The following is a 27,509-nucleotide window of genomic DNA, read 5'->3' on the forward strand; positions in this document are numbered from 1 at the left end:
ACAATGCAAACTCAGGATTACACTCTCAAGGTGTTTTGTGTTTTATCGCCATTATAAGCTCTGTATTTAGAGCCATCTCTATGGCGTGCCATTTGTATCTTTTTCAGAATACTTTAACTACACGAAAGATGTTTAAAGAGGTTTAGGTTACAAGAGATGTTTTAGTTTTATGCTTTTCAGAAATTTTTAAATCTCAGAAGGAGCTGTTTTTCTAAAAGTTTCTTTTATATCTGATCCAGTTAGGTATAGATTTCTGTCCTGGGTAAAAAACTCGCATTCACATGTTCTCCTTTTAGTAGGTGTCCGTGTGTAAGGTTTGAGTGTCCTATTCTGCATCGTGTGAGGGCTACTTGGTCCTCCCTCTTCTGAGTATGGTTAATTTTGTTTGGTTGTATGTTTTGTTGGATTTGCCTGAGTTTGTTATTTTCTTGTAAATTCCAGTCCTCTTGCCATTTTTCTTGTATATAATGATGAGGGGTCTTACGTCTGTTGGTGGTATGTATATTGGTGTGACTGGTTGTTCTGCTGTTCTTTTGGCTATGGTATCTGCTTCCTCATTTCCCTTTATACCCTTGTGGCTACTCTCAAGGTTGTAATCTGATACATGTAGGAGAACGGTTTGATGATGGTGGGGAGGTGGGCGCTGATGTCCTGATGTGAAAGTCTTCATGACTTTGTTACCTGCTCGCTCTCCCTTTTAGTTATGCTGTAATAATTAGGGGTGCCGGAGTCTAAAGCTACTCTCTGTAAAACTGACATTTTACTCAACTCACATTTTCTGTTGTTTTACCCCGAGGTGGTTCTGATGAAAACCTGTTTACCCGCCCGAGGTTAAGGAATGAAGTTGAGACTGCTGTGCCAACAATGCTGCTCCTGCCAGATGTAAAAGGGTTTTAAGGGAGTTTTTCCTTGCCACTTTCGCCCTCGGCTTGCTTAATAGGGGTTTTTGGTCTGTCGGTCCTGGATTCTGTAAAGTTTGTTTGGTTGTTAGGATTTTAACGTCATGTTTTACACTTTGGTTACATTCATGACAGGAAACGGTAGTTACTCATTACACAAGATTCATCAGTTCACACAAAGTTACATCGAACGCAGTCATGGACAATTTAGTATCTCCAATTTACCTCACTTGCATGTCTTTGGACTGTGGGAGGAAACCGGAGCTCCTGGAGGAAACCCACGCAGACACTGGGAGAACATGCAAACTCCACACAGAAAGGACCCAGACCGCTCCACCTGGGGATCGAACCCAGGACCTTCTTGCTGTGAGGCGGCGGTGCTACCCACTGAACAACTGTGCCAGTTCTGTAAAGTTGCTTTGAGTACAAAGCGCTATATAAATAAATTTCACTTGACTTGACTTTGACTAAGAAACATCTTGTTTTTTAATTTATTCAAAATGTTCATACAGATAAGATTTTTTTTTGTGCATTTTTCCCCCCAAGTTTCCTTCCAATCTAGATGATCAGATTACCCCATTGCATTTCGCTTTCTCTCTACTGCTGCCAACTTCCACTACTAACCGTGGAGAGCCGTGACTAACACATGCCCATTCCGACATGTGTGCAATATCCGACTGCTTCTTTTCACCTGAAGACGAGTTCACATGGGGCTCAGTCTCGCGCATGGAGAGTGCAGGCACCATCGATCAGCCAGCAGAGGTCGTAATTTCATCAGTTATGAGGAATCTTCTCTGGCATCCAACCCAACGGACAAGCCAATCATTGTCTGTGTAGGCGCCAAGCCTGCCAGGACCAGAACTGAGATTCGAACTCACAGGTTTGAGATGTCAGCTCTGGTGTGCTAGCATGTTTTTACCTTAACTGCATCTTATTGCAAATGAGTCAATGTTACAGTCAGTGGATAATGGTCAATATTCTGAAATAAACACTACAGTCTAGCTCTACTAGTATTACAAAATGTAGAACCCTTGCTTATATAATTTGGGAATTGTGCATATGATTTTGTGGTCTGGCATGGGTAACCTAATAAAAAAGGAATTTCCAACCTTTTATTTTTATTTTAATGCATTGTCACCGAGGAGTTCAGAAACTCTGTGTTAGGGCAGCTCAGGTGGAACCAGAGCTGGGATCTTGAATTCATCATAATCTCAGCTCTGCCTGCCGGCTAGGCTGACTGGCCACGTAAACAACGATCGGCCCTGTTGTTCAGATATGGGTGGGACTAAGCCGGATGGGGTCTCTCTCTCTCATGACTGGTGCAATTACGACCTCTGCTGGCTGATTGGTGGCACCTGCACAGAGATGAGAAAAGAGTGCTCTCAGGGTGTGTCTCTCCGTACACAACGCTGAGCTGCACTGCACTGCACTGGTCAAAGTGCAGGTGATAAAATGCATACGGCATGCTGCCCACGAGTCGAATGGGGGCGTGGGTTAGCTTCGTTCTCCTAAATCAGAGGAGATCGGCATTGGTGGAGAGGAAGCATGAAAAAGGTGTTAGGGAGAAAAAGGTGTTAGTGTGCAAGCGGAATATCCCGCTGCGCCACCTGGGGGCCCGGAATTTCCATCATTTAATGATTCATCTAAAATTATGGTTATTACCAATAGCTGAATTTAAGAGGGATCTTCTCAACATTACATCGCATTACGTCACACAAGTCTTCACTTACTCCGCAGTTCACTTTTAACCTAACGCTCTCTAAACAATGAAGTATCAACTAAAAACGAGCTCAAATAACCATGACATCTCTAAGATTAACAAAGCAGCCGGCAAAAGCAGTTCTGTTTCCTACCTCACTAAGCCAGTTTAGACCTAATATTAAACACATGGCTATTTCTCAAGCCTTGAAAGGACAAGCGAATGGAAATTAGTCAGGATTTAAAGCATTAAGAGGCATTCTCTTGTATTCCTTGCGTCTCACCATTGGTATTATTGACAGATTAAGTTTGCACTGAGCGCCGCTCCGTTTTGGGTTTCATTTGCGCAGGACTGACACGTCCCAGAGCAGATGTGAGCACAGGTCAAGCCCAACACTGGATCACACCGCATTCCTACAGGAATGTGTAATGTCAGCTGCACTAAAAAGAGCTCAGATTGACACGAATCCCCACTTCAGATGTGGGGCTAATCGCTAAAACTAATATTATGTTTGCTTTAAAGATAGATGATTATCTCAAGCTGGAATGATGTTCACAAAGAACAAGATGACAAGGTTTAAAGGGCAAAGAATGGAAAATGTGTTCAGGGATTTAATATTCTGACTGAAACTATTAGTTAGAATAAACAAATTAAGTTATTCCTGATTACAAATGACAGCAAAATCCTCAGAGTTCTTGTCAGAGAGTGGGATAGTTCACACTACACGACTTTCAAAGTGTTTCGATGGCTGTACAGTTCACACTACACAACTTGATCTCTTGTTATCGAGAGTCCTGGTCGTGGTTTTCTCACACTACATGATTTACTACCAGGAGGAATCTCAGACGAGTCTGTCTGGTCTCCCAAACTACGTTTTTGTCACAAAAACGTATGCGAGAAATGACGAGAGGTTTAATAATACCTTGTGTGACAGGGTTTCAGCTTCCCAAAAACGGTCGCCAGCAAGAACCAAGCCATCAAAGTTGTTTGTGTGTTAATACACTGTATTGCCAAAAGTATTCACTCACCCATCCAAATCATTGAATTCAGGTGTTCCGATCACTTCCATGGCCACAGGTGTATAAAACTAAGCACCTAGGCATGCAGACTGCTTCTACAAACATTAGTGAAAGAATGGGTCGCTCTCAGGGGCTCAGTGAATTCCAGCGTGGTACCGTGATAGGATGCCATCTGTGCAACAAGTCCAGTCGTGAAATGTCCTCGCTACTAAATATTCCACAGTCGACTGTCAGTGGTGTTATAACAAAGTGGAAGCGATTGGAAATGACAGCTACTCAGCCACGAAGTGGTAGGTCATGTAAAATGACAGAGCGGGGTCAGCGGATGCTGAGGCTCATAGTGCGCAGAGGTCACCAACTTTCTGCAGAGTCAATCGCTACAGACCTCCAAACTTCATGTGACCTTCAGATTAGCTCAAGAACAGTGTAGAGCTTCATGGAATGGGTTTCCTTGGCCGAGCAGCTGCATCCAAGCCTTACATCACCAAGGACAATGCAAAGCGTCGGATGCAGTGGTGTAAAGCACGCCGTCACTGGACTCTTGAGCAGTAGAGACGTGTTCTCTGGAGTGATGAATCACGCTTCTCCGCCTGGCAATCCGATGGACGAGTCTGGCCGGGTTTGGCGGTTGCCAGGAGAACGGTACTTGTGTGACTGCATTGTGCCAAGTGTAAAGTTTGGTGGAGGGGGGATTATGGTGTGGGGTTGTGTTTCAGGAGTCGGGCTCGGCCCCTTAGTTCCAGTGAAAGGAACTCTTAATGCTTCATCATACCAAGAGATTTTGGACAATTTCATGCTCTCAACTTTGTGGGAACAGTTTGGGGATGGCCCCTTCCTGTTCCAACATGACTGCGCACCAGTGCACAAAGCAAGGTCCATAAAGACGTGGATGAGTGAGTTTGGTGTGGAAGAACTTGACTGGCCTGCACAGAGTCCTGACCTCAACCTGATAGAACACCTTTGGGATGAATTAGAGCGGAGACTGTGAGCCAAGCCTTCTCGTCCAACATCAGTGTCTGACCTCACAAATGCGCTTCTGGAAGAATGGTCAAAAATTCCCATAAACACACTCCTAAACCTTGTGGAAAGCCTTCCCAGAATTAATATTAAACCCTATGGATTAAGAATGGGATGTGACTCAAGTTCATATGCGTGTGAAGGCAGACGAGCGAATACTTTTGGCAATATAGTATGTAGCAAAAAAAGCAAAGAGAAAAAAAAGAAAAGCATCTGGGTGAATCGAGGCCAGCAGGGATCATCTGTCCTGACAATTAGTCTTCCGCTCGCATCCGAGGAGGGTGTATTCGAGGGTGTATTCACCTGGCCCATGCCCCCTCTGACACGTGCGCAGTTTCTCAATCCCTACTTATTCACCCGTATTTGGGTGGATTCGCACGAGGCCAGACATGCACCGATCTCCAGGCTGCTAATCAGGGTCCTCATACAGCATTTGAATGCCCTACCCACTTATTAGTCCGGTCTTTCCCACCCAGCAGACTAGTGGCCAATTTTGTCTGCTGCAGGCACTGCCAATTGTGTTTGCTAGAGGGCACCCATCTGACTGGTAGCTGAGCTGAAATTCAAACTCTGAGAGATCAGAATCCCAGTGCTGGTGCACTAGCAAAATATTACACTGGGCGCCATAAAGAAATATAAATGAATACATTTACAACTCCTCCCCAGGGTTTCCCATCACTCTGTATCTTTCGTTTCCATTGGCTGCAACTCGACACTGCACTCACTGCCAGTCATAACCTGATCACAACACTTTACAAGTTACAGGATTTGAAGTCGCTGACAGAATGCTAGATATTAGAGTCTGCGAGTGATCGGCCTTTCACACATAGCCACTGCAGGGCTCTAGAGTGCGACCAATTTGGTCGCACATGCGACCTAATTTCTCAATGGTGCGACTGAAAAAAATCTGAGGTCGCAACGGTGCGACCAGCCGTTCGAGGGGGGAAAAAAATCTCTGTGACTCTGAAAGTCTCCGGTGCAACAACAGACACACTCTGAAAGTTAAGAGCAGTAATATCATGGCGGAGTGTGTAGAATATATGTGAGCATTTGTGCTACTGTTACAGATGTTGGTTTTTATGTAAAAACATCAATCAAATATCGGTGATAAGAAGACGTGACGTGTTTGTCTCAGTTGTTGTTTTCTTTAGTTCATTGACGTGAGAAGAGTTTTGCGCTTAACTTTCATCACGACTCTCGACGTAAATAACCGATTTGCTCAGCGCTCGACTCGAGAGATAAAACATCATTAAAGTTCCACAACACAAACACCCATCTGTGTGAAATAACCATCAAATCCAGTCTAACAGCTCCACATGTATCTGTGTTTAGCTGGATTTACTTCACGTGTGGTGTTTATATTTCACGTTAAACGTTGTTCGTTCTGTCCGGGTCACTTTTACCACGTCATATGAAACAGTTCATCTTTTTTTTAAGGCACTTTAAAAATATCAGCGGCAAACTGACTCAAAATGTAATAATGTCATGTCATGTAGCCTATGTCAATAATATGCGTCTCGTTACTGCATTAATTATACGTGATATTATCATTAAATGAGATGTGCAGTTTGAAGCCCTTAAAACACTTGCACTTTTAATTTAGATTTTCTTTTTATTTCATTTATGTTGAGTTTAAATTTCAGCTCAGTGAAGCACTTTAAGCACCAACACTTTTTCAGTAAGTTACCTTTCGTGTAGAATTGTGCTTCAAATAAAGAACTTTATGTTGACCAGATTGTTAGTTAATCATTTATAAGTCAATATTGCCTATATGGATAGCGATTTAAAAAAAAGTGAACCTGTAAAACTGAGGTGTTAAATGCGATGCGGTCGAAAATGTGGGTGCACCTAACTTTTGTGCTGGTGCACCTAAGAAAAAAAGTTAGGTGCACCAGTGCAACCAGTGCAAAAAGTTAGTCTAGAGCCCTGCACTGAGAACCGACGTTCGAGCCGTAAGCGAACGCCAATTTGCCTTAAAGCTGGTGCATCAGTCGTCAAGCGAAAATCAGGGCAAAAATCATGTAGTGTGAACCAGGCATTAGTCATATACACAGATAGCAGGTAAAACAAAAATGACAAAACATGATTTAAGTATAGAAAAAGGTGTGGAAGTGTAGAAATACCTGTGCCGCTGACATTCTTCAATGTGTAGAGGTAATCTAGGTAGAAGGCCCCAAAGCGCTGAAGCCCTGATTCCTCTGTGTAAGTCTCCTATCACATACAAGCAAAAGGTGGACATGGTGTAAACTGGATTATTCAAAAACACTTACGATTACTTGCACATACTATAAAGCTGTTTATAATACAAATATGCCAGAAAAACTGGTACAACAAGGGACTGTAGCAACTGCTAATGGTTCCATAATGGTACAGACTTTGGTAAGCTGGCATTCCATGGGACCCCTGATACATCTATAAACGTGTGCCTCCTTTCGGACCAGTTACACCCGTTCATGTCCTGCATTCATTCTGATGGGTTTGGCCTCTTCAGACAGGACAATGCACCACTCAGTCGGAAGAGCATCAGATGTTTAATCTCAGGGTCCAGGGTTTAAGTCCCTGTTCGGGCGAGGAGCTTCTTTGAGGGACAGTGGTAGCCTACTGGGTAAAGCTTTGTGCTATCAGTTAAAAGGTTGAGAGTTCGAAATATAGCTCTGCTATGAACCCACTGTAGGGCCTATGAGCGAGGACCTTAACCCTCTTAGCTCCAGGGGTGCCGAACAATGACGGACCCTGCGTTCTGACCCCAGCTTCCAAACAAGCTGAGAAAGCGAAAATCATTTATTCATTCTTCAATTATAGTTAAAGGAACACTCATCTGTGTTTGGGGTTTTGCCATATCCACATAAGTCACCAGATCTCAGTGTTATTGATGTCTTGCAACACCTCGGAATGACAGAATTAGGGACCATTCTGCAGAAAATATGGTGTTCATTGCATACAGAATATTTCTGGAAGCTTGTGGAGTCCACGCCCTATAGTTCTACACCAAATATTAGACTGGTGTACCAGTTTTTCTGACACTTAATGGCACAGTGTACTGTTTATTGAAATATTAAAAATTAAAAATCCATAAAGGACCAAACATGGACAAAATGGGCTGAGAATAGGAGTACTGACTGTAACCCATTTGATGCCATGCATGCTTTTTCACCCATGCCCAACTTCATCCAAACATAAAAAAGGGCAAGTACATCAATTTAATTAAATGTTTTATTAACTGTGTTTTGCAGAATGTTTCAACTTTTCCGGAAATGTGGTTACATAACATAAATTCACCTACCTACATTTATTTACAATGTGGAACTAGGCTGAGAAATGCAAGTACTGACTGTATTCCATTAGATGCCCATCCAAAAATGGAAAGGGGCACCACCATATCAAAAGAAGGGGCAAAAATGGATAGGGGCAAGTACATCAAAGGCAGAATTGTTATTTTTTTTCCATGTAGTTTTGTTAATCTTGAGTTTGAATGCCCCACCCACGTATTAGTCCGGTCTTTCCCACCCAAAAGACAAGTGGCCAATTTTGTCTGCTGCAGGCAACTGCCAAATCCCAGCGCTGGTGTGCTAGCAAAAAATATCGCACGGGGCCACCTGGGCGCCATAAATAAATATAAATAAATATATTTACAACTCCTCCCCAGGTTATCCTGCGTTTCCATTGGCTGCAACTCGACACTGCACTCACTGCCAGTCATAACCTGATCACAACACTTTACAAGTTACAGGATTTGGAGTCGCTGACAGAATGCTGGATATTAGAGTCTGCAAGCGATCGGCATTTCACACACGGCCACTGAGAACCGACTTTTGAGCCGTGAGCGAACTTCAGTTTTGTTCATCTTGAGCCGTTCAACACTTCATCATCATTTCATGTCAAAACGACCACTGTATAAGACATGCTTGAGCATTACATACACACATTGTATAATTTTAATTCATGTTTAATTAATATTATGTGTTAAAATTAAGAATAGTGTAAGACCTTGTGTAGGCTGGCCTCGAGTATGAATTCAGCATCGACGCCGTTGTTCTCGGGGCTCCGATAGTCAAACAGTGAATTGGTCAGGTAGGTCATTCCCTTAGAGCTCAAAGTCTCTCCACAAAAGAAGAACACAACATCCTGCAGAACAGAGTACCCATATCGTCACACACACACACAAAATAAATAGTGTTTATATAGAGGTTAATATATAAGCCCAATTTCCTGAAAATTTGAGACTCCTCTTCATGCTGCATTACACATTTTCAATGAGAGACAGTTTGGTACTACAGGCAGGCCAGTTAAGCACATGCACTCTGTTTCTACAAAGCTGTTGTGACCCATGCTGTGTGTACTGATGTACCCCTATACCATGACATATGTTGACTTTTCCACATTTCGCTTCCTTTCATCTTTGGAATGGAGAACTTAGTGTCCATTTTTCCTGAAATCAAGCCGAATTACAGACTCGGTCGAAATAAACTGACCCCAGAGAGGCTTTCTCTTCGCATAAGAGTTTTAGGCTGCATTCCTTGATGCAGCAACAGTGGACTGTGTTAAATGACAATGGTTTTCCAAAGTACTCCAGAGCCCATTTGGCCATTTTTATTACAGTAGCATGACAGTTTCTCATGCAGTGCCACCTAAGGACTATACGGTCTTGCCTGTTAAACAGTGTTTTACTGCATTGCCCTACACAATCTAAGATTAAATGTGAATCTATTTACAATAATATGTACGGTAGATGGTATAAGAACCTAAATTATTTGCTATCTTGCTCTTTAAAATGTTATTTTCTAATAAACTCTGACACCATCATGATCCCCACCTGATTCAAATTCACCTGCTTATTATGGGATGTTTTAAAAGGATTCAATGATAGTGGGTGTTTAGGCAGGATTGTAGTACATGTATTTGTAAGTAAGTGATAAATTATAGTTGTATATGTGTAAGGTTATGGCTGCATTAACAAGAGTAAATTGTGTAGGCAGATGTGTGTGTGTTTGTGTGTTACCTCCTCCTTTCTGCCCATCTTCTTCTCAAAGTCACACACTCCCATAAAGCTTTTCTGACACACAGCCCTGCAGCCTACCACACCGATCTGACAGTCAAAAAACATCTCCCCCATCATCAGTGCCTGAGAGACAGAAAATAGACTTGAGTTCCCAAACCTCAGTGATGTGCTGCATTAAGGTTTACGAGATCTGCTGCATTACATTAAGTTTAGTCTTTTAATCATGGTTCTGGATTTGGCTTTTACCTCAACAGTGATACCTTCCTGTTCCACGTACAGCACCTCGCGTGATTTCACTTTCTGAGGGCTGTAATAACTGGTCTCAGAACTGCCCTCTGTCAGCTAGAGGACAAAGAGAGAGAAGACAAAAGGAAGGTATGACAGTAACACACATGAACCAATATTCCCATGACTTGAAAATTCCCAGATAATAATGAATTTGGTACATGTGTGAATATAATCAGAAACATACCCAGTTTAAAACACACCAAACCCAAACAAGGCATATTATTTAAAATATTAGTAAAGTACATAGACACCATGAGTAAACTACTATATAAACAGACCAGTTATCGCATATACTGTTATATTACAATTACAGTGGTACCTTGTAACTCGACGTCCCCTAAATTCAAAGTCTTTGAAACTTTACGCCCTACATTGAGAAATTTGTACCCTTAAACTCACCGTTTATCTTAAACTCGATGTGTGTGCGACTGCTGCTTTGTTCAGCGCTCAGCTTGAGTGGTGCAGTAAAACGCAATCAAAGTGCGGATATGAGACGAATCTGCACCTGTGTGGAATAACCGTCAGATTCACTCTGAAAGCTCCACATGTATCTGCGTTTATCTGGATTTTTCTCCTGTTTTACTTTTAAACTCGTGTTACAGCTCGGGGTTCTGAGAAATTGTGAAAATCAGCTAAACTAGCTAGTTTGGCAACAACCTCAAATACCATAGCAACATAACAATAACAATAGTGTGTGATTATAATCCGCATTCATCAAGGAACAGCAACACCTTGATGAATCCTATCTGATTCCAGTTATGTCAAAAAATTCTCACCTACCTACCTACCTACCTACCTACCTACCTACCTACCTACCTACCTACCTACCTACCTACCTACCTACCTACCTACCTACCTACCTACCTACCTACCTACCTACCTACCTACCTACCTACCTACCTACCTACCTACCTACCTACCTACCTACCTACCTACCTACGGCAATGGCAATGGCAAACAAATCATCTAAACCACTACAGTAACCAACTAGCAAGACCATAGCAACCACCTGATATACCATGGCAAGAACCTTGCTCCAGTGTAGCAACTACCTGGAACACCATCTACTTACCTGAAATACCATGGCAGAAACCTAGATATCATTTAGCAACACCTGAACAACACAAATGTATGATATGCACATTTCATTTATGTATTTACACTAGATGTAGAATACAAATAAAATCAAAACATGCACTTAAGTGATGAGACCACCATAGTCACATTAAAGTTATAATATATTAGTGTTAGGAAAGTTAATATTTAAATATAGAATTGCCACTTAATCATTTTGTGTAGTTGTTTTAGATTGTCATGATCAAAAAACAAAGTCTGGTGTCAGTCTAAAGTGTAATACAATGTTACAAACATGTAAGCATTAAAATACATTGTTTTAATCATGGTGTTTAACAGGTCCTATATCCATTCCATCTTTTAAAGGTGAGGGATTAGAGATACCTATAATCATATTTCTCTCACCTTAAATGTAATCAAGGCTTTGGTACAGTAGAACCCCACAGATATGATGGGGTCTCTGAAAGATGACTGTAATGGACCGGCATTCCCGTCCCTCTCCATGTCCGTATAGTACCCCTCTTCCTCCCCTGTGTTTATGATGGCCGGAACAAAAGACCAGGCCCATGACACCCAGCCTTGCTCCTCACCATCATACTGCATGGCTTGATCTGGACTTGGATTCTGACCTGATACAATCGAGTCCACTCCACCCACTGTACCTACAAACAGAGAGTGAGAAAAAAGAGAAGAGCAGAAGTATAAAAAATCTTGTAACTACAATTCCATCAGGAAAAGTGTAAGATCAAGGGTAAGAAATCCAGAGGCTCTGTAAATGAAAACTGACAATGTAGATAAACTTTTCATTCCAGCAAGCTGACAGGTGTGAGTGATCAGACCACCACAGCTGCTTTAGAGCTTAAATCCCATGGTGGCAAGAAGATTAAGCTTCTCAAAGACCAAACTTTAATCGTTTTTTAGGTCTGAAATTATTTTCTCACTAACAAGAAATACATTGATGGTGATTTCTCCTACACATAAGCTGTATTTTGTCTATAGCAAATTAGCATTTTGTAGTTAGAAGTAGGGATGTAACGATACACTCTACCCACAATGCGATATGATTCACGATACGATTTTTTCCTTTTTAAATTAAAGACAAATTATGACAAAGTTTCCTTTTATTATTTTTCTTTAAACAATGAAATAAAATACTGTTTTTTTTTATTTATCTAAATAATGAATGCCCTTTTATTTTTGAGGTAGGTACAAACTATGCAAAACAATGCTGCACATTTCCCTTTTTGTGTAAAAAAAAAAAAAAAAAAAAAAAAAAAAAAAACACTAAAATGAAATATATCCCAAATTAAATAAATAAATGAATAACACAAATAAAGAAAATATATAATAAATAAATAAATTTGGCTGGAAAATTCCGAACCTGGCAACCCTGTAGTGACGTCAACCAGGCGAGGTGAATAGCTCCAGTGCCCTCTGCTGTTTAAAGTGAATATCGATTCATTATACATGTAAACCGACTTGAATCGTTACACATGTGAATTGGTTTTTAACTGTCTTGTGGTGCATCGTTACATCCCTAGTTAGAAGGCAAACAATTGACATCTGATCAGCAGTAGAATGTGTACAAAAGTTACTTAGGTAAAAATAAAAATCATAAAGTCATAAAAATAACTACCTACCTTTGCATTTGAATCGGACAAAACATAAAAAATTTAAGCCAAAGTTCACTAACACAAAGAGAACATGACAACAGAGTTAACAGACCAATCCAATAAGCAACAGAAAGAGTCTGGTTGGCAGTTGTAGCCTGGCAGTTAAAGTACTAGACTAGTAAGCATAATGTTGCCACTGTTGGGCCCTTAAACAAGGCCCTTAACTCCCAATTGCTTAGATTGTGTACTGTAAGTCACTTTGGATAAAAGCATCTGCTAAATGCCAAAAATGTAAATGTAAATGATGTCAATGTAATACCTGCAAAAAAAGCCAAAACCAAAAAGTTCCATTTTGGTTCCATCAGACCAGAGAATCTTCTTTCTCATGGTTTGAGAGTCCTCTAGGTGCCTTTTGGCAAACTCCAAGAGGGCTATCTAAGGAGTGGTTTCCATCTAGTCTTTTTTAGCATAAAGGCGTGATTTGTGGAGTGCTGCCTGGATGGTTGATCTTCTGATATGTTCTCACATCTCCACAAGGATACACTGGAGCTCTGTCTGAGTGATCCTCGGGTTCCTGCTCACCTCCCTTGCCGAGGCCCGTCTTCCCCGATCGCTCAGTTGGGCCAGGCGGCCAGGTTTAAAGAGATTTTTGGATTCCACACTTCTTCCATTTACGAATGATGGAGGCCTCTGTGCTCTGCAGCAATTTTTCTGTACCCTTCTCCAGATCTATACATTGACACAACCCTGTTTCTGAGGTCTGCAGATAATTCCTTTGACCCCCTGGCTTGGAGTTTGCTCTGATATGCACTGTCAACTGTGGGACCTAATATAGGCAGGTGTTGGCAATCCCCAATCATGTCCAATCAATTAAATGTACCACAGGTGGACTCCAATTAAATTGTAGAAACATCTCAAGCAGTATCAGTGAAAACAAAATGCACCTCAGCTCACTTTTGGGTGTCATATTAAAGGGTGTGCACACTTGTGTACATATGATACTTTACATTTTGATTTTTTATTGTCACTTTGTCATTTGGGGCTATTTTGTGTAGAATTATGTGTCAAAAAATGAACTCAATCTATTACAGAATGAGTCTGTAATGTAATAAAACGTGGAGAAGTGAAAGGGGTGTGCAGACTTTTCGGCTTGACTGTATACAGTCATGTGAAAAAGTTAGGACACCCCATGAATTTTGAGCCATTTCTTGGTGCTAAAGCAGAGACAACAACCCAGAATGACAACAACCCAGAACATGCCAGTAAATCCACCAAGGAACGACTCAAAAGAAAGAAATGGAGAGTTCTGGAATGGCCAAGTCAAGGCCCGGATCTTAATCCTATTGAGATGCTGTGGGGTGATTTAAAACGAGCTGTGCATGCAAGAAACCCCTCAAACCTCACACAGCTGAAGAAATTCTGCATGGAGAAGTGGGAAAAACTTTCTCCCAGTCGATGTCAGAGACTGGTAGATGGTTATAGGAAATGTCTAATTGAGGTTAGAAACCAGCTATTAAGGACATAGGGTGTCCTAACTTTTTCCTCACAATCAATTTCCATTTTTGTTCATTATATTTTACAACTTGTGTTTAAAAGTATTTTTTCTGTTTTATTTGTTTAATGATATAAGTCCATCTCTCATATGTTCATGTTTAAATATGTTCAAAAAGACAAAGGTTCTTATAGGGTGTCCTAACTTTTTCACATGACTGTATATGCATCTCAAGTAACAGAAAGCCATTTTTGTCTGAAGAGAAATGTGTGATTTGCCTAAGCAGGATGTTACTAAAGTGGTTTAGGTGCATTTTACATTTACATTTATAACATATAGCAGACGCTTTTATCCAAAGTAGGGCTGTCGCGGTGAAAGAATTTCCCCTTTCGGTATTTAGCGCGGCTCAACACCGCGGTATGCGATATTATCGCCATATATATATATATATTTTTTTTTAATTACTTAATTTATCTGGATTTTAGAGCTATATAAACAAGCTTTATTGTTAGGCTATGATTCGGTATATTATTGCTTTATAATGACAAAGATGAGACAGCTTTAGGACAAATCAAATGCGTGTTTATTGTTAAATACAGAACATAGCTAAGATGCGCAATAAGAATGCACGTCTTTTCTCTATTAAAAAAAAGGTTTAAATTTAGCTTCTAGCCTAGGATAAAAAAAAAGTGTTTAGGCTAAATATTTTAAATGCACATCTCATCAATATATGGTACAAAAAAATAGAATAAAGAATAAAGTCTGTAAGACCTTAAACCTGCGTTATCATGCGCGCTAGAAAAACCAACATGTTCACCTGATGTGGTTTAGAGAGGATCTGAGTGGGGTAGCGATGTTCCCGACGGCACTAAAACTCTCTCTGATGGTGTTCGTTACACTAATACACACGTACTGTACCTGCATGCGACTTTAGAGAGCAGAGGAAACCTAGCCCGGTTATCGCGCCACTATTAACCATCTATTTAGTAGGTATAATTAACATAACAATATATACCACATTTTAAGTTATTTATTCGTTTCAGTACATTTTTATTCAACGAAAAAATACATTTAAATCATTCCAGCAAGCCAGCAAGAGAATATTTGCAGGCTGCACTGCCATATTAACCGTCATTAAGTGTTTTAGTACACCAAGGCTGTTTGAATATAGTCTAAATTACAAGTATTTTATTAAGGGTGAATTAAATTTGATCATTAATAAACTTGCCTATAATTAATGTTGCCATTGTTTACATTTTAAAACACAAAGCCTGACACTCAGCAGCAACGCATGCGAACAGGTTGCGGGAAAATGTCGCTCTTAGCTCATTTTCATTATGAATTTATTTAACATTTATTACGCCTGAATGTAAGCGTAAAACAAGATGGACCCTGCAACAATAAAAAAAAAGAAAAGAAAGAAAAAACGTGAACATCGCGGTGTTGCGGTTGCTTGGCATGCCCTGCGGTTGGCTGGTCTATACCGTGGTATTTCAAAATTGCGGTTAGCGCGACAGCCCTAATCCAAAGTGAATTACAATTGTGACTCAATACAGTCCAAGCAATTGTGGGTTAAATGCCTTGCTCAGGAGCCGACCCTACAGCCAGTACCCTAACCATTAAGCAACCACTGCCCTACCGCAGTCATTCAGAAACTACTAACCAGGAATGTTAACGTCAGCCTCCGTGGGAGAGACGCTCTCCTCTCTCTCTCCGTCTTTCTGAGCTGTGATCTCTCCCAGATATAAAGCCATCGCCAGCTCCAGCACACGCACAAACATGGGCAGCTGCTGGTCTGTCAGGGAGAGCTTCAGACTCTCAACCATTGTGTGAATCTGAAAAAAATTATATTTATCCATAAAAAACAAACATATAAACTAAATGAACATACATTATTAAGTATGCATTGTCTTATGTAAAGACGCAAGAAAGGATATTATAATATAAAGATAATATTATCTGTGTTATATAAGCGCTGTTATTATGCTATTTTTAAAGCCCTACCTAATACACTGATCAGCCGTAACATTAAAACCACCTCCTTGTTTCTACACTTTGTAGTTCTACAATTACTGACTGTAGTCCATCTGTTTCTCTGCATGCTTTGTTAGCCCCCTTTCATGCTGTTCTTCAATGGTCAGGACTCTCCCAGGACCACCACAGAGCAGGTATTATTTAGGTGGTGGATCATTCTCAGCACTGCAGTGACACTGACATGGTGGTGGTGTGTTAGTGTGTGTTGTGCTGGTATGAGTGGATCAGACACAGCAGCGCTGCTGGAGCTTTTAAACACCTCACTGTCACTGCTGGACTGAGAATAGTCTACCAACCAAAAATATCCAGCCAACAGCGCCCTGTGGGCAGCGTCCTGTGACCACTGATGAAGGTCTAGAAGATGACCAACTCAAACAGCAGCAATAGATGAGCGATCGTCTCTGACTTTACATCTACAAGGTTGACCAATGAGGTAGGAGTGTCTAATAGAGTGGACAGTGAGTGGACACGGTATTTAAAAACTACAGCAGCGCTGCTGTGTCTGATCCACTCATACCAGCACAACACACACTAACACACCACCACCATGTCAGTGTCACTGCAGTGCTGAGAATGATCCACCATCTAAATAATACCTGCTCTGTGGTGGTCCTGGGAGAGTCCTGAGCATTGAAGAACAGGGTGAAAGGGGGCTAACAAAGCATGCAGAGAAACAGATGGACTACAGTCAGTAATTGTAGAACTACAAAGTGCTCCTATATGGTAAGTGGATCTGATAAAATGGACAGTGAGTTTAGAAACAAGGAGGTGGTTTTAATGTTATGGCTGATCAGCGTATGTGTTTATGTATTAAGTACATTTTGTCTCTTTCGGGATTCCATAATCAATGGAAAAGTGTGCTTCTCTACACACGTGATCATCTCTGTGCTGCACCTCAAAATGGGGTTAAACATGGATGAGAAGTTTTGGGTATTAAGGTAGGCTGTGCTGTGTATTGTAGCTTCTTTTTATTCTATCATTCAGTTTATGTGTGTTATTTAATGACTGCCATGAAATTCCTGTAAATTGCCGCACCTTTCTTACCAAACTCTGTAATTAAAGTAGCAAAATAAGATGCAATCAGCTAATTGGCCTTAAATACAAGGATACACAAAGAGGATATGGTTTGATGCTAGGGTGAATAGGACTTACTTTGATGATTGCTGGTATTCTGGAATTGATGTTGTGATAAGTAAAGTGGAGACGGGTTCTGAAGGAGCACTTGTAGAGCAACGGGTCTTGGTAAAACTCGATCTTTCCGCTGGCATTCCGCTTATCCAAACACACTGTGCAGTCCTCAAAATTTATTACCTTTCGCAACACAAGCTTAGGAGCTTAGGAGGGAAAAAAGAAGGGAGTGGGGGGTAGGAGGGTAAACAGTAAATCAAATCCCTCTCCAGGTGCTTTGCAAACAAATGCCAGTGCACATAATAAAAAACACTTCTAGAAAGACGTATTAGCTGTAGGGATGCGGTGGTTCTAAATACACTGTATGGACAAAAGTATTGGGACACCACTTGTAATTACTGAATTCAAGTCAATAATATAAAGGAAATTATACACTACATTGCCAAAAGTATTCGTTCGTCTGCCTTCACACGCATATGAACTTGAGTGACGTCCCATTCTTAATCCATAGGGTTTAATAAGATGTCGGCCCACCCTTTGTAGCTATAACAGCTTCAACTCTTCTGGGAAGGCTTTCCACAAGGTTTAGGAGTGTGTTTATGGGAATCTTTGACCATTCTTCCAGAAACGCATTTGTGAGGTCAGACACTGATGTTGGACGAGAAGTGTTCTATCGGGTTGAGGTCAGGACTGTGCAGGCCAGTCAAGTTCTTCCACACCAAACTGGCTCATCCATGTCTTTATGGACCTTGCTTTGTGCACTGGTGCGCAGTCATGTTGGAACAGGAAGGGGCCATCCCCAAACTGTTCCCACAAAGTTGAGAGCATGAAATTGTCCAAAATCTCTTGGTATGCTGAAGCATTAAGAGTTCCTTTTACTGGAACTAAGGGGCCGAGCACAACTCCTGAAACACAGCCCCACACCATAATCCCCCCTCCACCAAACTTTACACTTGGCACAATGAAGTCAGACAAGTACCGTTCTCCTGGCAACCGCCAAACCCGGCCAGACTCGTCCATATGAATGCCAGACAGAGAAGCGTGATTCGTCACTCCAGAGAACACGTCTGCACTGCTCTAGAGTCCAGTGGCAGCGTGCTTTACACCACTGCATCCGACGCTTTGCATTGCGCTTGGTGATGTAAGGCTTGGATGCAGCTGCTGGCCATGGAAACCCATTCCATGAAGCTCTCTACACACTGTTCTTGAGCTAATCTGAAGGCCACATGAAGTTTGGAGGTCTGTAGCGATTGACTCTGCAGAAAGTTGGTGACCTCTGCGCACTATGAGCCTCAGCATCCGCTGACCCCGCTCTGTCATTTTACGTGGCCTGCCTCTTCGTGGCTAAGTTGCTGTCGTTCCTAATCACTTCCACTTTGTTATAACACCACTGACAGTCGACTGTGGAATATTTAATAACGAGGAAATTTCACGACTTGACTTGTTGCACAGGTGGCATCCTATCACGGTACCAAGCTAGAATTCACTGAGCTCCTGAGAGCGACCCATTCTTTTACATGTTTGTAGAAGCAGTCTGCATGCCTAGGTGCTTGCTTTTATACACCTGTGGCCATGGAAGTGATTGAAACACCTGAACTCAATTATTTGGATGGGTGAGTGAATACTTTTGGCAATATAGTGTATAAAGACATGAACATATTCCAGTGGCCTCCACAGAGCCCCGACCTCTAATGAACCCAAATGAACAGCTCTGGAATGAACTGGAACATCAGTTGAGTATTTCTTGACCAACTTTCAGTGCCCAGTTATACAAATGTGTACTGGAGAGAATGGCCACAAATTCCTACAGAACAACAAGATAAACATCACTCTTTTTTTAATACTATTTGTTTTTGAAATGGGATGTCCGGTCACCCAGGTGATATTCCGCTAGCACACCAGCGCCGAGATTCTGAACAGCGGGCCTTATTGGCAGTGCCTGCAGCAGACACATATTGAGCATTGTGTCCCCTGGGTTGGGGAAATGACCGGACTATGAGGGTGGTGCTGTTCAAGGACCCTGATTAGCAGATAGAGGCGTAAGGAAGGGGTCTGCTAGGAATGCACATGTGTCGGAGGGCACGTGAGCAGCAATATAACCTCCTTGAACGCCATCAGGGATCCACAGTAGCGGAAGACAATTTGACTACGCTAAATCGGGAGAAAAAGGGACAATTGTCATGGACAAATTTGTATCTCCAGTTCACCTCAGTTGCATGTCTTTGGACTGTGGGAGGAAACCGGAGCACCCGGAGAAAACCCATACAGACATAGGGAGAACATGCAAACTCCACACAAAAAGGACCAAGACCTCTCCTCCTGGGAATCGAACCCAGGACCTTCTTGCTGTGAGGCGAGAGTGCTACCCAACCAGACATAATTTAATGTCTTGTGAGAAGCCTTGCGAGAAGAGTGGCTGTTGTTCTAGCTGACAAGATAAACCCTCTTTTTTAATACAATTTGTTTTAAAAATGGGATGTCCAACAAGGTCACGGTCAGGGATCCAAATACTTTTGGCCATATAGTGTAGATGAGACTGTTGTAGTTACTAGTATACCCACAATGCAGCTAAAATTGCTAGAAATTAAATAAAAACAACACACACACACTATTGTTAGACAGGCCGCAGGTGGCAACTCACGGGTGATGTCCATGAAGGCCCTGTCCCAGAGATCGTCCACTGTGTAGCACTCGGCCGACGTGATGTTGACCGACAGCACGATGTCGTCCTCCACATACTTCAGAATCAGGTTGTTAATCACAATGTTTACGTTATTTACTACACGCCGAATCAGACTCTGAACATAGCCTGGAAAATAAACAGAGAAAATAATGTGTCTTGTGTTAGTGAGAAACAGATCCAATTTTTTGTATGAATGGAAACATCCAAAAGCACTGTATACATACACCGACCACTATGGGAAGAAGGCAAGCCGGTGGAGGCAGTGTGATGCTTTGTGTAATGTTCTGCTGGGAAACCTTGGGTCCTGCCATCCATGTGGATGTTACTTTGACATGTACCACCTACCTAAGCATTGTTGCAGACCATGTACACCCTTTCATGGAAACGGTATTCCCTGATGGCTGTGGCCTCTTTCAGCAGGATGATGCTCCCTGCCACAAAGCAACAATGGTTCAGGAATGGTTTGAGGAGCACAACAACCAGTTTGAGGTGTTGACTTGGCCTCCAAATTCCCCAGATCTCAATCCAATCGAGCATCTGTGGGATGTGCTGGACACACAAGTCCGATCCATGGAGGCCCCACCTCACAACTTACAAGAGTTAAAGGATCTGCTGGTAATATCTTGGTGCCAGATACCAAAGCACACCTTCAGGGGTCTAGTGGAGTCCATGCCTTGATGGGTCAGGGCTGTTTTGGCAGCAAAAGGGGGACACAATATTAGGAAGGTGGTCATAATGTTATGCCTCATCGGTGTATACCTATACTGTGTTTTTCTCGAAAGGCCCCCCCAAAAATTTTGTGAGGGGGGCAATGGATTTTCATATACATTCCCCTTGTAAATGTATGCTAGCCTTTTATAAGGGTGTGTGAGTGAGTGTGTGTGTGTGTGTGTGTGTGTGTGTTATCAGAGCCACTCAGCTGGACTGTTCTCCACACCTGCACTTGGTCATAAAAACTCAGCTTTGTGACCTGCTAATGTTGCACGCCATTTATTCCCCCATCCTCCACACCAAACTGTTTCACTTTTATTAAGCCATGCCACAGCAGCACCTGTGCCTGAGCCTGACTTATATATTATATATACAGTGCTGGGAGAAAAAGTATTTCCCCCCCTTCCTAATACAGTCTACTTTTACATATTTGTCACACTTATATGTTTCAGATCATCAAACTACTTTTCAATAGTAGACAAAGATCATCCAAGTATACACTTATCAAAGAAAGAAACCAGCCATACGTAAACAATTGATTTCCCCACTGACATCCACTAAACAGTCAAAAAGACGCACATATTGAATGTGGAGTTTATATATACTGTATGTCGGTGGTGGACAGGGGTCGGCATGGGCACCCTGACTGGTCTGCAGCTATGCAGTCCCATATGCAACAAACTGCGATACACTGTGTATTCTAAGGCCTTTCTATCAGAACCAGCATTAACTTCTTCAGCAATCTGAGCTACAGTAGCTTAAACATTATTTGCCTTGTTTATGTTAGGTTTATTTATTCATTATTGGTCCATTCATTTAATCATGGTTGTCATCATGAAGAGCTGTCAGTTATAGTGCCACTTTGCTTAACTAACATTCAGTAATGTTTATGAGTATAAAAATGATAAAGGGGAGATACAGCTTGGCAATCGAGTCATTTGAACACAAATGATGGAAATGACTCCAAGAACCATAATAAATAAATAAATAAGCGTAGTATATACAATACAAAGTCAAAATGATTTCCACATTTAAAATGTACATGTAATTCAACGTTCAGTGGACTTCCTAACTATATAGTAATGTGATGTCCATTATCACACACACACATAAACCCTCTTCTGTTTTTATAGCTTAATGATAATACGATACCTGGGTGATGCAACGCAGACCGTGAGTTGTTGTACAAAGTTTAACAACTAGCCGGTGTGGCAGCTAAACACCAATCATTTTATAGCATAGTTACAAATACAAATCACATAAACAGTTACATATATATATATATATATATATATATATATATATATATATATATATATACTGTATATATATTAGGGCTGTCGAAGTTAACGCGATAATAACGCATTAACGCAATCTCAGTTTAACGCGATTAAAGATAGTGCCGTTAGCGCAAATTCTATTTGGCTCTGCGAGTCATCCGTAGTTCATGTTGAGACTTGACCGTGCACGGCATCTCTCATTAAGACAGCGTTTCTCAAATGTAACCGAGCATCGTAGCATCGTAGCACTTGCTTAATAAAGAAATAAATACACGGTATATTCACAAGTTGTCGGGAGCAGAACACTTTTATTACTTTTTCTGTTACGGTACCGAATAGCGGACAGCTAGAGTCGTTAGCCAAGCGTGCTATTCCATGAACTATGGAAGCCCCAAAGGGTCAAAACACACTCACTTCGTGTAGAAACGTCCATCAAACCATTGTCACGATACAACCACGGAAAAGTCTGTTACAATAACTACGCCTTATCCCACCTAAAGCACCGCTGATCTACAATGTTTGCTGATGGTGAAATTTTAACCTACAATCTGACATACAGTGTATCACAAAAGTGAGTACACCCCTCACATTTCTGCAAATATTTCATTATATCTTTTCATGGGACAACACTATAGACATGAAACTTGGATATAACTTAGAGTAGTCAGTGTACAACTTGTATAGCAGTGTAGATTTACTGTCTTCTGAAAATAACTCAACACACAGCCATTAATGTCTAAATGGCTGGCAACATAAGTGAGTACACCCCACAGTGAACATGTCCAAATTGTGCCCAAAGTGTCAATATTTTGTGTGACCACCATTATTATCCAGCACTGCCTTAACCCTCCTGGGCATGGAGTTCACCAGAGCTGCACAGGTTGCTACTGGAATCCTCTTCCACTCCTCCATGATGACATCACGGAGCTGGTGGATGTTAGACACTGTGAACTCCTCCACCTTCCACTTGAGGATGCGCCACAGGTGCTCAATTGGGTTTAGTCCATCACCTTTACCTTCAGCTTCCTCAGCAAGGCAGTTGTCATCTTGGAGGTTGTGTTTGGGGTCGTTATCGTGTTGGAAAACTGCCATGAGGCCCAGTTTTCGAAGGGAGGGGATCATGCTCTGTTTCAGAATGTCACAGTACATGTTGAAATTCATGTTTCCCTCAATGAACTGCAGCTCCCCAGTGCCAGCAACACTCATGCAGCCCAAGACCATGATGCTACCACCACCATGCTTGACTGTAGGCAAGATACAGTTGTCTTGGTACTTCTCACCAGGGCGCCGCCACACATGCTGGACACCATCTGAGCCAAACAAGTTTATCTTGGTCTCGTCAGACCACAGGGCATTCCAGTAATCCATGTTCTTGGACTGCTTGTTTTCAGCAAACTGTTTGCGGGCTTTCTTGTGCGTCAGCTTCCTTCTGGGATGACGACCATGCAGACCGAGTTGATGCAGTGTGCGGTGTATGGTCTGAGCACTGACAGGCTGGCCTCCCACGTCTTCAACCTCTGCAGCAATGCTGGCAGCACTCATGTGTCTATTTTTTAAAGCCAACCTCTGGATATGACGCCGAACACGTGGACTCAACTTCTTTGGTCGACCCTGGCGAAGCCTGTTCCGAGTGGAACCTGTCCTGGAAAACCGCTGTATGACCTTGGCCACCATGCTGTAGCTCAGTTTCAGGGTGTTAGCAATCTTCTTATAGCCCAGGCCATCTTTGTGGAGAGCAACAATTCTATTTCTCACATCCTCAGAGGGTTCTTTGCCATGAGGTGCCATGTTGAATATCCAGTGGCCAGTATGAAAGAATTGTACCCAAAACACCAAATTTAACAGCCCTGCTCCCCATTTACACCTGGGACCTTGACACATGACACCAGGGAGGGACAACGACACATTTGGGCACAATTTGGACATGTTCACTGTGGGGTGTACTCACTTATGTTGCCAGCTATTTAGACATTAATGGCTGTGTGTTGAGTTATTTTCAGAAGACAGTAAATCTACACTGCTATACAAGCTGTACACTGACTACTCTAAGTTATATCCAAGTTTCATGTCTATAGTGTTGTCCCATGAAAAGATATAATGAAATATTTGCAGAAATGTGAGGGGTGTACTCACTTTTGTGATACACTGTATATACGAAGTCGAGGGTCTCTGCTGGATAGTATTACTGCCTAGTATGTGAGTGAATAAAACTCCCTTACAGTTTTCTCTTGTCCCAGCAGTTTTTAACATAAGTACATTTAGCATAAATTGTGTTCACCATTTTAATTGTAACATTTCACTTAAAAAACCTTGTTTTCTATAACATTTACAACGATTTTTTTTTTTATGCGATTAATCGCGATTAACTATATGACATTCTGAGATTAATCGCGATTAAAACATTTAATCGTTTGACAGCCCTAATATATATATACTATATATATATATATATATATATATACAGTATATATATATATACAGTATATATACAGTATATATATATATATATACATATACAGTGTATCACAAAAGTGAGTACACCTCTCACATTTCTGCAGATATTTAAGTATATCTTTTCATGGGACAACACTGACAAAATGACACTTTGACACAATGAAAAGTAGTCTGTGTGCAGCTTATATAACAGTGTAAATTTATTCTTCCCTCAAAATAACTCAAAATACAGCCATTAATGTCTAAACCACCGGCAACAAAAGTGAGTACACCCCTAAGAGACTACACCCCTAAATGTCCAAATTGAGCACTGCTTGTCATTTTCCCTCCAAAATGTCATGTGATTTGTTAGTGTTACTAGGTCTCAGGTGTGCATAGGGAGCAGGTGTGTTCAATTTAGTAGTACAGCTCTCACACTCTCTCATACTGGTCACTGAAAGTTCCAACATGGCACCTCATGGCAAAGAACTCTCTGAGGATCTTAAAAGACGAATTGTTGCGCTACATGAAGATGGCCAAGGCTACAAGAAGATGCCAACACCCTGAAACTGAGCTGCAGCACAGTGGCCAAGATCATTCAGCGTTTTAAAAGAGCAGGGTCCACTCAGAACAGACCTCGCGTTTGTCGTCCAAAGAAGCTGAGTGCACGTGCTCAGCGTCACATCCAACTGCTGTCTTTGAAAGATAGGCGCAGGAGTGCTGTCAGCATTGCTGCAGAGATTGAAAAGGTGGGGGGTCAGCCTGTCAGTGCTCAGACCATACGCCGCACACTACATCAAATTGGTCTGCATGGCTGTCACCCCAGAAGGAAGCCTCTTCTGAAGTCTCTACACAAGAAAGCCCACAAACAGTTTGCTGAAGACATGTCAACAAAGGACATGGATTACTGGAACCATGTCCTATGGTCTGATGAGACCAAGATTCATTTGTTTGGTTCAGATGGTCTCAAGCATGTGTGGCAGCAATCAGGTGAGGAGTACAAAGATAAGTGTGTCATGCCTACAGTCAAGCATGGTGGTGGGAATGCCATGGTCTGGGGCTGCATGAGTGCAGCAGGTGTTGGGGAGTTACATTTCATTGAGGGACACATGAACTCCAATATGTACTGTGAAATACTGAAGCAGAGAATGATCCCCTCCCTCCGGAAACTGGGTCGCAGGGCAGTGTTCCAGCATGATAATGACCCCAAACACACCTCTAAGACGACCACTGCTTTATTGAAGAGGCTGAGGGTAAAGGTGATGGACTGGCCAAGCATGTCTCCAGACCTAAACCCAATAGAACATCTTTGGGGCATCCTCAAGCGGAAGGTGGAGGAGCGCAAAGTCTTGAATATCCGCCAGCTCCGTGATGTCGTCATGGAGGAGTGGAAAAGCATTCCAGTGGCAACCTGTGAAGCTCTGGTAAACTCCATGCCCAGGAGAGTTAAGGCAGTTCTAAGAAATAATGGTGGCCACACAAAATATTGACACTTCAGGAACTTTCACTAAGGGGTGTACTCACTTTTGTTGCCGGTGGTTTAGACATTAATGGCTGCATATTGAGTTATTTTGAGGGAAGAATAAATTTACACTGTTATATAAGCTGCACACAGACTACTTTTCATTGTGTCAAAGTGTCATTTTGTCAGTGTTGTCCCATGAAAAGATATACTTAAATATCTGCAGAAATGTGAGGGGTGTACTCACTTTTGTGATACACTGTATATATACAGTGTATCACAAAAGTGAGTACACCCCTCACATTTCTGCAGATATTTAAGTATATCTTTTCATGGGACAACACTGACAAAATGATACTTTGACACAATGAAAAGTAGTCTGTGTGCAGCTTATATAACAGTGTAAATTTATTCTTCCCTCAAAATAACTCAATATACAGCCATTAATGTCTAAACCACTGGCAACAAAAGTGAGTACACCCCTTAGTGAAAGTTCCTGAAGTGTCAATATTTTGTGTGGCCACCATTATTTCCCAGAACTGCCTTAACTCTCCTGGGCATGGAGTTTACCAGAGCTTCACAGGTTGCCACTGGAATGCTTTTCCACTCCTCCATGACGACATCACGGAGCTGGCGGATATTCGAGACTTTGCGCTCCTCCACCTTCCGCTTGAGGATGCCCCAAAGATGTTCTATTGGGTTTAGGTCTGGAGACATGCTTGGCCAGTCCATCACCTTTACCCTCAGCCTCTTCAGTAAAGCAGTGGTCATCTTAGAGGTGTGTTTGGGGTCATTATCATGCTGGAACACTGCCCTGCGACCCAGTTTCCGGAGGGAGGGGATCATGCTCTGCTCAGTATTTCACAGTACATATTGGAGTTCATGTGTCCTTCAATGAAATGTAACTCCCCAACACCTGCTGCACTCATGCAGCCCCAGACCATGGCATTCCCACCACCATGCTTGACTGTAGGCATGACACACTTATCTTTGTACTCCTCACCTGATTGCCGCCACACATGCTTGAGACCATCTGAACCAAACAAATTAATCTTGGTCTCATCAGACCATAGGACATGGTTCCAGTAATCCATGTCCTTTGTTGACATGTCTTCAGCAAACTGTTTGCGGGCTTTCTTGTGTAGAGACTTCAGAAGAGGCTTCGTTCTGGGGTGACAGCCATGCAGACCAATTTAATGTAGTGTGCGGCGTATGGTCTGAGCACTGACAGGCTGACCCCCCACCTTTTCAATCTCTGCAGCAATGCTGACAGCACTCCTGCGCCTATCTTTCAAAGACAGCAGTTGGATGTGATGCTGAGCACGTGCACTCAGCTTCTTTGGACGACCAACGCGAGGTCTGTTCTGAGTGGACCCTGCTCTTTTAAAACGCTGGATGATCTTGGCCACTGTGCTGCAGCTCAGTTTCAGGGTGTTGGCAATCTTCTTGTAGCCTTGGCTATCTTCATGTAGCGCAACAATTCGTCTTTTAAGATCCTCAGAGAGTTCTTTGCCATGAGGTGCCATGTTGGAACTTTCAGTGACCAGTATGAGAGAGTGTGAGCGCTGTACTACTAAATTGAACACACCTGCTCCCTATGCACACCTGAGACCTAGTAACACTAACAAATCACATGACATTTTGGAGGGAAAATGACAAGCAGTGCTCAATTTGGACA

The 27,509-nt window shown here is 42.0% G+C and overlaps 1 protein-coding gene across 1 annotated transcript in view; it reads right to left on the reverse strand.

The window, feature by feature from the left end:
* Nucleotides 1–27,509, reverse strand: part of LOC134300762 (intermembrane lipid transfer protein VPS13B-like) — a 149,593-nt gene that overhangs the window by 103,349 nt on the left and 18,735 nt on the right. The window contains exons 4-11 of the mRNA XM_062985184.1: nucleotides 19,904–20,071; nucleotides 17,287–17,468; nucleotides 15,764–15,935; nucleotides 11,401–11,657; nucleotides 9,880–9,975; nucleotides 9,634–9,756; nucleotides 8,622–8,759; nucleotides 6,758–6,845 (exon numbers count right to left, since the gene is read on the reverse strand). Of these exons, the coding sequence (XP_062841254.1) occupies nucleotides 6,758–6,845; nucleotides 8,622–8,759; nucleotides 9,634–9,756; nucleotides 9,880–9,975; nucleotides 11,401–11,657; nucleotides 15,764–15,935; nucleotides 17,287–17,468; nucleotides 19,904–20,071 (1,224 nt within the window). The remainder of the gene's footprint in view (nucleotides 1–6,757; nucleotides 6,846–8,621; nucleotides 8,760–9,633; nucleotides 9,757–9,879; nucleotides 9,976–11,400; nucleotides 11,658–15,763; nucleotides 15,936–17,286; nucleotides 17,469–19,903; nucleotides 20,072–27,509) is intronic.

The sequence above is a fragment of the Trichomycterus rosablanca genome, chromosome 23, assembly GCF_030014385.1.
Source record: "Trichomycterus rosablanca isolate fTriRos1 chromosome 23, fTriRos1.hap1, whole genome shotgun sequence".
NCBI classification, from domain to species: domain Eukaryota; kingdom Metazoa; phylum Chordata; class Actinopteri; order Siluriformes; family Trichomycteridae; genus Trichomycterus; species Trichomycterus rosablanca.